The sequence below is a fragment of the Rhinatrema bivittatum genome, chromosome 3, assembly GCF_901001135.1.
Source record: "Rhinatrema bivittatum chromosome 3, aRhiBiv1.1, whole genome shotgun sequence".
Lineage (NCBI taxonomy): Eukaryota > Metazoa > Chordata > Amphibia > Gymnophiona > Rhinatrematidae > Rhinatrema > Rhinatrema bivittatum.
The window spans coordinates 314735807-314749141 of record NC_042617.1 but is presented as its reverse complement, the minus strand read 5'-3'; the positions used below and the strand labels follow the sequence as shown (position 1 = coordinate 314749141).

The 13335-nt window shown below is 46.4% G+C and overlaps 1 protein-coding gene across 3 annotated transcripts in view; it reads left to right on the top strand.

The window, feature by feature from the left end:
• Positions 1–13335, top strand: part of GTF3C2 (general transcription factor IIIC subunit 2) — a 265747-nt gene that overhangs the window by 104223 nt on the left and 148189 nt on the right. For all 3 annotated transcript variants that reach the window (XR_003855599.1, XM_029595224.1, XM_029595225.1), the window contains exon 8: positions 1331–1558. Coding sequence is in view for 2 of the 3 variants with exons in the window: in XM_029595224.1 (XP_029451084.1) it covers positions 1331–1558 (228 nt within the window). In the remaining variant the exon portion in view is untranslated. The remainder of the gene's footprint in view (positions 1–1330; positions 1559–13335) is intronic.

Sequence of the window (13335 nt, the reverse complement as noted above, 5' to 3'; positions counted from 1 at the left end):
TTCTCCTATTGTGATTCAAAAGTCTGCTGTACACCTTTCCATCAATTCCACTCATTGCGCGGATGGTACAGAAATGTATTCAGGACAAATCAGATATGATTCTCATAGCACCAGCTTGGCCAAGACAACCATGGTATCCTTATCTCATACAATTCTCAGTTCAACAACCGAGACTGTTGGGAAATCACTTGAATCATCATACCCACCCGCCTCCCTGGCAGTCTCTAAACAATGTACAATTCTTGATACCAGCTGAGGAAGCCAGATCGAGACAATCACGTGGGAATTGCCATGCATGAGCAGAGCATTACAGCTCTGCTACCTAGAGAAGATTCCAGACTGTGCACCGTCGGATGGCGTCACCCAAGACTGCATGGCGAATCCAACCTGCTATCTGTAGGAAAACACAGCTCATGATAAGCAAACTTGCCCTTATGTCTGAAATATTATAGATGGCAGGTCCTAATTCTGTGACACCCCCCCCCCCCCCCCCCCCCCCCCCCAATTTGGCTCCCACAAAACTCTGGAATCCTGTGGATCTTTCATTGAGAAGGCTGGTCTGGCAATGTGATCATATGAGAGGGTAAGGGTTGGCCAACTTAATTCTGTATCAGTTATATGCTGGGAAATGGAAAAACTGGGGAGTTATGAATCCTAGAGCTACAGCATCAGAGCTGTTCATACATTTGCTTCCCCGCTCATTTCCCAGGAGAGGTAATCAGATGTTCTGCAGGTTGTTTGTCTCTAATTTCTAGCCATCCCAGAGTAGTAAAGGATAGAGGTCTCCTTTTTTCCAGGTATTTTGCAGCTATGAGTAGGGGCAGTAATATTAGATAAAAGAAATTAGTTTGATTAATAAGGCACATTTGTGTTGATATACTACAATTACAGAAACAGTTTGAACAATTCCATGATTTTGGCACAGATCTGATACCATTAAGAAATATTTTAACACTTTATTTCATTTGAGTCCTGCAGTGGGCTGTTTTTACTATCTCAGTTACTCTTTGCAGAGGATTCTGGGAGCTACAGAAATGCTTCAGACTACAGCAGCAGAAATAATAGGGATAGGATGTAAAAGCAAGGTAGGATGGAGTAAAACTATTGTCACATGTTGGAGAGGAGAAGGGGAATCAATAACAGAAAATGAATGAAGTTGAGACTTGACATTTAAGGGACTGAAAAGAAGTATAGCAAATTACTAGAGCAGGAGGTGCACAAGCTTTCAGGGCTTTAAAACTTAGCAGACCTGTTTACTGAAAGACATTAGAAATATTTAAGAAGGGCTTGTCTGTGCCTTACGTGCGCTCTGCTGTTTTACGTATTTCAGGTTTAATTCACTTCAGCCTCACGAACAGAGGTGGGACAGTACTTTCTTCGTTGGAGGTCCAGTGTGGGCCATGGAATGGTGTCCCACTCCTGAGGGCTCTGCTTCCTGTCAGTATGTTGCCTTGTACTGCAACAGGGGAATGGATGATAAGCACAATATAGACAGAACCCACATTAGCCCAGGTTTGCTGCAGCTCTGGAATCTGGGACACCTTCAACAGGAGACATGGTAAGTTTGCACGGTGTCACTGGGTAAAATATCAGGTCATATATTGCACAGTTTAAGATTTGGCTATTTAGGCCCTCAATATGATTTGTTTTTTCCACTGAATTTAAGATGGATAGACTAGAAGATATCTAATAATTTACCATAGGCATCTCTAAGCTAGCATGACCCACTAGTATGACCTGAACACCAACACATCTGAAATAATTCTTCCAACCTTACATGCTATCTTCGACTTCTGTTTATGAACTTGATGTTGAGCCTTATCAAAAAAATCGAATTTCAAAACAAAATGAAATCCACTTAACTGTTTAATCTACAAAGATCATTTAAAAATTGCATGAGAGGATGACAGAACTGAAATTATTTATCTATTACATTTAAAAAAATAGACTAAATCAAAACACAGGATTCATAACTCGTAGGAGCCGTTAATATCTGCTGAATCCTAATGAGGGTGTTACCTTAATCTATTAGTTGGTACTGATTAATGCCAATCTCCACTGGCCACTGCTTGATATTCTCCTACAGTGGGAATTCCCACTCTACAATATTCTCTAAATATGAAGACTTGTTTCTTTCAGCTTTTCAGCTGGTCTCAAAAAGTTGTTTATGGTATGTCTTCTGTTGGGCCAGTACTTTGGTTCCAAGTTCCAATAAATATACTGTATTTCATTGGGTAAAACAATAAAAGAAACCTTGTGAGAGATTTAGGGGGAAGAATATTCCATAAATCAGCTATACTGACTTATTCTCAAAATATCTTTCCCATTTCATGGTTCTCATGATTACAAGTTGAAGTGGGGACGAACGCTCTGACACGGAGTCCAAGTATAACTGACCGCAGTTGAGTAATAATCTGATGTTTGAGTTGGTGTTCTGACAAACACATCGTGTTAATGAGGTCATGCATTTCATTAGTATGAATAAGGATCAATATAGCGGAATATATGAGTATGCAACATAATATTGTGAATGTCACACTCCGGGTCCATCTAACTAGATCGAGCCCCTGAGGCAGCCGTTTATTAACGGCGAAACTCAGCCAGAGTCGGGCATTAAGAATTTATACCTCTCCACCATAATAAAGTTTGGAAAAAGATTTGGGCGTCTAACTCTTCATTGTCTCTGGGCCAGGTCAGCATGCTATCAGTGCTTGGTGGGTATTGATCACCACCACCGAGTTTGATTTTGCTTATCTTATTTTTCAGTTGAACATGTCTGTCTGGTACCAGAAATGCCTCTGGTGTACCAGAGTCATGTCTATCACTGATCCTCATGATAGGTCCTGGGCCTGGGGGCATCCCATGATGTCCTAGGGTGTCACAATTGTGCGATCATGATCCTGAAAGGGCAATGCTCCTGAAGCTTTTCTGACATCAGAACTCAGATCCACTGGCATAGACATCAGAGAACCTTGGAACTGCACTGCTGGAATAAGCATCATCAGCATTGGGAAGCCATAAGTTCCCTTGGTGCCAAGGGCTGATAGGGAGCTCAGGGAAAAGCTATTATCTGACTCTTTCCAATCTAAGACAGTGAAAGATTCAGCGTCTTCAACATCAGCATCGTGGAGTTCTGATGCCAGGCATAGAGTTAAACCAAAACAGAATCGGCATCAGTCTCCATTGATGTGCTATCCTGGGAGTGGGGACAGTCTTGCAACTGCTAAGAACCCCTCCCCCTCAAAACACACCCATGGTGAGGAGAGCTGCCCATCAAAAATCCTGGGATTCGTGACAACCTCCACAGGTCCTGGTGTCAACCACTAATATATCTCTGTTTCAAGGAGGACATGGCAACCTCTCCTGCTTCCCACTTGGTGTTGGCATCAATTGTTTTTGAGGAGCAGTTGGATAGGAATATCCAGTGGACCTTGGAGACAGTGCTGCAAGGCTTCAATGCATCAGCATTAAGGGAACTGGGACTGGCACTGGCACTGACCATGTTGGAGCCATTGTCAGTACTGATGCTGATTCCCGCTGGTGAGGTTTTATGTGTGCCCCCAGTGCAAAGAGCTCCTGTCTCTCAAAGAATGAGTACGATCTCTGGAGGCTAGAATGGCAGTCCTGGAGATGCTGAGGCCGACAGGTATATAGATGAGACCTTCAGGGACATAGTAGCCAAGTCCTAATTCCAGTCTGGCAGCCCTGATGCTGCCTTGGAGGAGTGAGATCTCCTGATTGGAGTGCATCAACCTGGTGCAGCAAGCAATGATCCTGTAGCAAAGACTGCTCTCCAGGTGTAATGCATTGTCCTCTCGCACTGAGGAGGTGTCTCCCAGGGATACTGCCCAGGAGGGAAGGGTTAGGTCGGCCGTCATAGTTGGTGATTCAGTTATTAGGAATGTAGGTAGCTGGATGGTTGGTGGGCATGAGGATCGCCTGGTAACATGCCTACCGGGTGCGAAGATGGTGGACCTCATGTGGCACCTAGATAAGATTTCAGACAGTGCTGGGTAGAAGCTGGCTGTCATGGTACATGTGGGCACAAACAACATAGGAATATATGGGAGGGAGGTTCTGGAAACCAAATTTAGACTCTTAGGTAGAAAGCTAAAGTCTAGAACCTCCAGGATAGCGCTCCCTGTTCCTTGCCCAGGTCCCCAGAAGCAGGCAGAGCTCCAGAGTCTCAATGCATGGATGAGACGATGGTGTAAGGAAGAGGGATTCAGTTTTGTAAAGAACTGAGGAACCTTTTGGGGAAGGGGGAGTCTTTTCCAAAGGAATGGGCTCCATCTTAACCAGGGTGGAACCAGGATGCTGACACTAATGTTTAAAAAGGAGATAGTGCAGCTTTTAACTAGAACAAGGGGGAAAGCCGACTCACTCAGCAGTGCATAGTTCAGAGGGAAGTATCTTTGAAGGCTACTAAAAACATTAGTTAGGGCATCCTAACAGAGGGGTTCCAATAATAAGAAATGTAGTACATTCGCCTATAAGTAAAGAATCATCAGAGCTAAAAGATTCCAAATTTTCCCTTTTAACTGAAAAGAGGAATGTTAATACAAACAAAAAGCACACTTTGAAATGTCTGTATGCTAATGCCAGAAGTCTAAGAAGTAAGATGGGAGAGTTAGTTTATAATAGTGAATGGTGACATAGACTATGCTCCTTCACGGAGAGGGTGGTGGATGCTTGGTATGCCCTGCCGGAGGAAATGTGAGGAAAAAGACTGTAGAGGAATTTAAAAAGGCATGGGATAGGCTACATGGATCCCTAAGGAAATAATCCCAGCATTTCCAATACTTGGATCCTTAAGGAATTAATTCCAGGAATTTCCAAAAGGAAAGGAGGAGCAGTAAAATAGGGTGAAAGCAAAAGGAGAAATTGCAAAGAAGTTAACAGAGAATGGGTTAAACTCTGTGAATCCTGTAATGGATCTAAAACAAGAAGCATAGGGTTAATAGTTAGTTAAACCCTAGAGACAATGAAAGGGCCCAGACTATAGGTCTGAGATTCAAATCAGGGCAAACTCAAGGGAACATCTGGTCTTTTTCTGCCGTCTCTATAATTTGTAACCTATCATTAAAATCATCTGTTGTACCTGAAGACTGGAAGGTGGCCAATGTAACTCCTATATTTAAAAAGGGCTCCGGGGTGATCCAAGAAACTATAGACCAATGAGCCTGACTTCAGTGCTGGGAAAAATCGTGGAAACTGTTATAAACAATAAATTCACAGAACATTTAGATAGTCCTGGTTTAATGGGACACAGCCATCATGGGTTTATCTAAGGGAAGTCTTGTCTCACAAATCATCATTTTTTTTGAAAGGTTGAATAAACATATGGACAAAGGTAAACCGGTAGATGTGGTGAATTTGAATTTTCAGAAGGCGTTTCACAAAGTCCCTCATGATAGGCTTCTAAGAAAACTAAAAAGTCATGGGATAGGAGGCAATGTCCTTTTGGATTACGAACTGGTTAAAAGACAGGAAACAGTAGGATTAAATGGTCATTTCCTATGTGTAGCAGATGGACTCAGGACTAATGGGTATAGTGTACTCCTGATAGCAGTTGGAGACGGATCAGATTTCAATCTGACGTCAGCCCGAGTACATATACCCATGCAGGAAGTGCAGCTCTTCAGTATTTTCCGTCTCCATAGCAGTTCGGGACTCTATGAACACTAGCACAGGGTTAGAGTAATTTAGCAAAGAAAACCAAAACAAGAAGAAATTTTACCTCTACAGACGAGCCCCGCTCTCCTGCGGGACACCCATTGGGTCCCTCCCCCAGTTGAGAATTCCCGATGTGATTTCCACGATCCCTCTGAGGTAAGCCTCGGTCCGGCGGCCGACCCTTGGCGGGGACCTAGCCCCCAACATGCGGTGAGGCTGAGAGGCAGCGGGTGCAACTTCGAGTGCGGCGGTGAAGGTATTTTCCCTCTTCCCCCCTGCAGCCGGAGACTGCCCGGAACGAGACCGGGAAGCGCCGAGACAAGGTAAGGTAGAAATCTATTTAAAAGTCTCCGGTCTCCAAAGCTCGAGGAGTCACACAGGTCGCCAGCCTGAACCAGTGGCTAGATCCCGGTCAGATCTGAGGGTCTTCCCACGTGGATACCATCCGAGGTGGTCGCCATATTGTCTGCGTGGTCGCTGTCACCATCTAGACCTGTTCGCCGGCCTGTCCGCCGCCCCGATTCGTGTGCACAGAGGCGAGCCGTGTGCACAACGTCGCGCGCCCAAGTACCGTGCGCACAAGCGATATGCATAGCCATGCGCTTACTGTGCCGGGCACATAACTTCGATCTGTGCGCACAACAGCGCGCACCAATCCTAAGCACACATCTCCGACGCACTGGAGCGCATAACTAAGCCAGCCGGGCCCTGTATTTTACGTGCACAAGCCATGACACCACCGGAAAAGAAGCTCAAGGCTCAGGGCCTTTGCCCAGCATGCCACATTAGAGCTGCACAGCATGAGGAGGCCACGGCTCTGTGTATACAATGCGAGGAGGCCCTGGGGGACCCAGCCCATGGCCCCCCCACCCCCAATCCGGTACCGGGTTCCAGCTTCTTGAACAGTACGCCGGACCTAGCATCCCCCAGCAGGACCCTCCCTCAAACGGGGCTCCCCAGGGACACAGCGCCTCTTAATTTAGACCCTGTATCTATCTCCTGGGTGGAATTCTTCAAAGGCCTGCATATCTTCGCCCACATGCAACCGGGGCCTCCGATGATACGGCCACAACCTCTGCCAAAGGACCTCAACATCCCAGGACCCTCTATGCCCAGGAAAGTGATTCCACTGCCCAGAAGCCCCACCTTCGAGGACACAGTCAACTCAGATGAGGAATCAGAACCCCTGGAGGAAGGGGAACTCCCCCAGGGGAGAGAGCCTCACCGAACCATGAGGCGCTTTTTCACCAAGGACGAGCTTCCAGACCTGGTCACACACAGCTTGAAAGAGCTCGCTATCCTGGGCACAAGTGCCTCAGGGGAACCTAAGACGAATCCCCTCCTAGAGGGACTCAGTCAGACCTCCTGTCATTTCCCACTATTACAAGCCGTCCAGCAGCTAATTGACCTGGAATGGGATGTCCCGGAGACTACGTTCAAAGGGGGCATGCCCTGGCAGCCATGTACCCTCTGGACCCAGCTGCCAAAGATCTCCTGGCATGTCTGAAAGTGGATGCCATGGTCTGCGTGGTCTCAAAGCGCACTACTATCCCAGTTGAAGGAGGAGCAGCACTCAAGGATGCTCAAGACAGACGTCTGGAATCCATCCTCAGTCTTTTGATGTCTCTACAGATCGTGGCCTGTTGTGCCGTGGTGACACACGCCTGCTTATCACAGACCAGGAACAACAGGAACAACACTCCTGAGGAAGACCTGGAACCAGCAGTATCATTCCTCACGGATGCTGCTTCTGATATGGTGCGCACCGCAGCTAGAGGACTGTCGTCAGCCGTGGCAGCCAAAAGACAACTCTGGCTCCGAAGCTGGTCAGCCAACGCATCTTCCAAAACTAGACTCACAAGGATGCCCTTCAAGAGAACCCTCCTGTTCGGAAGTGAACTAGAGAAGCTAGCCAACAAATGGGGCGAATCCCCACTGCCTCGGCTACCGGAAGACAGGACTAAGAGAAACCAGCAACCCTTCCAGGGGCAGAGGATCACAACGCTTCAAGCCATACAGAAGCACATATCAAGCGGCTTGCCACGCAGGCAGGAGCCAGTCCTTTTGGAACAAGCACAACAAAAGGGGAGCTGGCTCGGGCCCAGGCCCCAGCCGCACCCCATAATGAAAATCAGCTGACCCGTCCAAAGGAAAAAACCATAGGGGGCAGACTTGCCCTATTCTACTAGAGATATCTTCGGACAAGTGGGTCCTAGCCATCATTCGAGAGGGATATTACCTGGATTTCCACCACCTCCCTCCGGACAAGTTTGTGGAATCCCCCTGCCACAACCCTTCCAAGAAGATGGCAGTGGAAGCTACACTGACCAGATTGCTAGCCTTAGAGGCTATAACACCAGTGCCCGCACAACAAATAAATACTGGACATTATTCCATCTATTTTATCGTTCCCAAGAAAGAATGTGCGTTCCGGCCCATCCTGGATCTCAAGTTGGTCAACTGCCACTTGAAGATTCCTCGCTTCCGCATGGAAACCCTGTGCTCTGTAATAAGGGCGATATAACCGGGAGAGTTCCTTACATCCCTGGAACTGTTGGAAGCCTACCTACACATTCCGATCCATCAAGAGCATCAGCGTTTTCTACACTTCACGATCCTGGACTGTCACTACCAGTTCCGGGCACTACCATTCGGGTTAGCCACAGCACCCTGGACGTTCACCAAATCATGGTGGTAGTGGCAGCAACACTGAAGAAGGAAGGAATCCTCATACGCCCTTATCTAGACGATCAGGGCGAAATCCCCAGAGGAAAGTCACCAGGCAACCAACAGAGTCAAAAACTCTACTGGAGAGCCTCGGGTGGGTGGTCAACACAAACGAGTTGTCTGCAGCCCTCCCAATCCCTAGAATACCTGGGAGTCTGGTTTGACACCAAACAAGACAAGGTCATCCTGACACTGACAAGGTGATCAAAACTGATGATCCAGTTGTGAACCCTGTTGAGTGAGCTTCGTCCCAAGGCATGGGACTACCTCCAAGTCCTCGGCCTGATGACATCCACGCTGGAAGTAGTACCATGGGCAAGAGCTCACATGAGACCCCTACAGCGCTCACTATTATCACGATGAAATCCGCTGTCTCAGAACTACACCGTACATCTTCAGCTCCCGGACAAAGTTCGGACCCAACTACGATGGTGGCTACAAGAAGGCCATTTGAGCCAGGGAGTGAGACTATCCTCACCAACCTGGATCCTGCTCACCACGGACGCCAGCCTACGAGGATGGGGAGCACACTGCCAGGAGGTAACTGCTCAGGGGCAATGGAACAAAGAAGAGTTGGGATGGAACATCAATTGCCTAGAAGCCCTGGCAGTCAAATTAGCCTGCCTACGGTTTGGTCACAGACTCCGAGACAAATCAGTCAGAGTAATGTCTGACAATGCCACAACAGTGGCCTACATAAACCGTCAGGGAGGAACCAGAAGCCAACAGGTGTGTCTGGAAATAGACCCCCCTAATGTCATGGGCGGAAGCAAACCTTCAAGAGATCTCGGCCGGCCACATCGCAGGGAAAGACAAAGTCGCTGCGGATTACCTCAACAGAGAAAGTCTAGACCCAGGAGAATGGAGGCTGTCAACCACAGCATTCCAATTGATAGTAAACCATTGGGGAACACCAACCATGGACCTCCTGGCAAGCCGGTTCAACACCCAAGTGCCCAGCTTCTTCAGCCGCAGGCGGGAACCCCAGTCCCAGGGAATCGATGCCCTGCTACAGACCTGGCCATAGGAAACTCTATTATCCGCCTTCCCACCGTGGCCCCTATTGGGCGCAATCATCCACAAGATAGAACACCACAAGGGACCAGTACTTCTAGTGGCCCCGGACTGGCCAAAAAGACCGTGGTACGCAGAAATGCGAAGGCTGCTGACAGGGAGCCCCCTCCCGCTACCGTGCCTGCTCCAACAAGGGTCGATCCTCTACAAGGATCCAGCTCTATTCTCTCTTACAGCCTGGCCATTGAGAGGACTCGCCTGAGGAAGAGCGAATACTTGGGGACAGTAATTGACACCCTGCTCCGAGCCTGCAAGTTCTCCACATCCCTAACAAACATAAGGATTTGGAGAGTATTCGAAGCCTGGTGTGAGGAACGTGACATCATTCCACGCTCTAGTCAGAATTCCTGCGATTTGGGAATTCCTGCAGAACGGACTACAGAAGGGATTGTCTCTCAACTCCATCAAGGTACAGGTGGCCACATTGTCATGCTACGGAACCAAGAGTGAGAGCGGCAGCCTAACCTCTCACCCGGATGTCTTCCGCTTTCTGAAAGGAGTCAAGCAGATCCGACCACCCCTAAAGTGGCCGGTACCTCTTTGGAACCTCAACCTGGTCCTAGATTTCTTAGCAGGAGCCTCCTTCAGACCTCTTCGCGGCCTGTCTCCCCGACTATTAACATATTAATGTCGTATCTCCGAGCTACAAGCACTGTCCTGCCGGGAACCGTTCCTCAGACTCACCCCGGGAACCATTCAGTTACGTATGGTCCTGTCCTTCCTCCCCAAAGTGGTTTCTCACTTCCATCTCAACCAAACTATCTCGCTACCATCACGAAGTTTCTGGACTATCTCTGGCACTTGTCAGTCAGGTCTAAAAACTTCCTCCATCAGAATGCATGTCAGTGCGGTTAGTCCTCACGAAACCCACCCGCCGCCCCGCGGTGTTGTGTTCGTAACGTTTTCTTATTTATTTTCGGCACTACCTGTAGCTTTTAAACAAGACTGAAGGGGGACCCCTGCTGACTGCAGGGTTAGTGCCATGCTGGGCATGCCCAGTAGGGGCCAGTCAGTTCTGAAAACTTTGACAGAAGTGTTCCGTGATTGGGCTCCATCCTGTGATGTCACCCATATGTGAGGACTAACATCCTGCTGTCCTGTGAGAACACATGTTACAAGTAAGCAACATTTGCTATCTCTGGAACCGGTATGTCTCCAACATCCTCATTAGTAAACTTAAAAGCAAAGAATTAATTTAGTCTTTCTTCAATGGCCTTATCTTCCCTAAGATCCCCTTTAACCCCTCGGTTATCTCACGGTCCAACCGACTCCCTCACATGTTTCCTGCTTTGGATAAATTTAAAATAGTTTTATTATGTATTTTTGCTTCTTATACTTTTTCCTATTTTATTCAGATTGGTCCTTCCAATTTTTGAAGGATATTTTTTTGGCTAAAATGTCCTCTTTCCACCTCATCTTTTTACCATGTCGGTAATCGTTTGGCCTGCCATCTTATTTAATGTGTAAAATATATCTGGACTGTCTTCTAAGATTGTATTTTTAAAGACTATCCCTGCCTATTGTATATTTTTAATCTTTGCCGTTGCACCTTTGTTTTTTTCTAACTATTTTCCTCATTTTATCAAAGTTTCCCTTTTGAAAATTTAGTGTTAGAGCTGTAGATTTACATATTGTCCCCCTTCTAGTCATTAGTTCAAATTTGATCATGTTATATTCACTATTGCCAAGTGGCCCCACCACCGTTGGCTCTCTCACCAACTCCTGCCTTCCACAAAGAATGAAATCTAAAATGACTCCCTCTCTCATTGGTTCCTAAACTAATTGCTCATTGAACCATTGTTTATTCCATGTAGGAACTTTACAACTCTAACATGTCCTGATATTACATTTACCCAGTCAATATTGGGGTAATTGAAATCTCCCATTATTACTGCACTGCCCAATTGGATAGATTTCCTGATTCCTCTTAGCATCCACCATCTGTCTGATCATTGTGGTCAAGTGGATGGCAGTATACTCCTATCGCTAAACTCTTACCCAGTACACATAAGATTTCTAACCCTATAGATTCTACTGAGCATTTAGTCTCTTGTACGACTGTTGGACTCTGTCCGGGAGGGCATAAAGTGCCACACCACCACCAAGTTGATCCTCCTTATCATTGTGATATTATTTGTACCCTGATATAGCACTCGCTGTGACATCTGGTATCCTCTCCCGGGGCATGCTGGAAACAGTCTGCAGATGAGCCTTCTGTTCCTCTTCTGCTGCTAAGGGTGCGGGGCTTCTGGAAGCTGGGGCAGTGGAGTTTGAAACCTGGATCATTCGCTGTGACATCTGGTGCCCACTCCCAAGGGATGCTGGGAACAATATGCAGATGAGCATTCCAGTCCTCTTCTACTGAATGGTAGCATGCTGCTCCTTAATTTTGGTGACACTTTCCCTGACTTTGTCTCCAAAAGTGTTATCCCCAAGCAGGGTACATCGGCCAATTTGTCATGAAATTCCTCACGCAAGCTGCTCGTTCTCAACCATGCCATTCGGTGTGCTCTGATGGCCACTGCAGAAGATCTTGCTGCAGTATCAAATGATTCATATGCTGAGCAAACAATGGGTGTTTTTGTACTCTATATTTCAGTTCCAGTTTCCAGGCTACTGAAGGACAGGATGCTGGATTCTTCCAAATTCTTGTTTGTAAAACACTTGATATGGATCCTAAAGTGACTGAATGTGTTAGAAATTTGTTGAGCCGGATTCACCTAAGGGTAGTGATAAATGGAGTTCACTTTGAGGAGAGAGCCTTTACTAGTGGTTGACGCAGGGATCAACCTTGGACCAGTTCTTTTTGAACATTTTTACAAGCGACATTGCGTAAGGATTATCAGGAAAGGTTTGTCTTGACGATGATACCACATCTGCAATAGAGTAGACAGCCAGCAAGATGTAAAAAATATGAAGACGGATATAGCAAAGTTCAAGGAATGGTCTAAGATCTGGCAGCTAAGATTTAATGCTAAGAAATACAAAGTTATGCAATTATACAAAAACCCACAGTTCAGGTACAGTATAGAGGGTGAAATTCTTCTCAGCATGAAAGAAGAGCGGGATCTGTGGGTGACCGTATGTTGATCTTAAGGTAGCCAAACAGATGGATGAGGTGACAGTAAAAGCCAAAAAGATGCTTGGGTGCATAGGAAGAGGAATGGTTAGTAGAGAAAAGGTGATTTTGCCCTTTATAAATCCCTGTTGAGACCTCATTTGGAATACTGTGTACAGTTCAGGAGACTATATTTTCAAAACGATATAAACTAGTTGGAGTTGGTCCAGAGGGTGGCTACGAGAATGATCAGTGGTCTTTATTCTAAAGCATATGAGGATAGACTTAAAGTTTTATACCCTGGAGGAAAGGCAGGGATGGGGAGAAGATATGATAGAGACATTTAAATACCTCCAAGTTTTCCATGCAGAGGACGTGGGCAGGTCAGTAATCAATGCAGCAGTTACATTGGTTACAGATTGTGGATCGATGCAGGTTTAAAAATCTGGTTTTGGTATTTAAAGTGCTCTAAGATCATTGTTCCTTTCAATTGAAAGGTAGCCTGGAATGGTATGAGGCCAGAATGAATCTTAGATCAGCAGGGATGCACTTATTATGGTTTCCATATGTTAGATGCAGAGTTTGTGGATTAATCTTCCGTTGGTATTGAGAGAAGAAAATGATCTGATGAAATTTCATAAAAAATTAAAATCTTTGCTTATGTCCGGTGGTAGCTGTGTTTCCATCCAAGCCTGAACATAAGCTGATATGATGTTGTGACATGATAGGTTTATGGGAAAACGTTTGTACTATTGTTTGTATTTTATTGCTTGTTTTACTCTGTTCATCGCTTTGGGCAA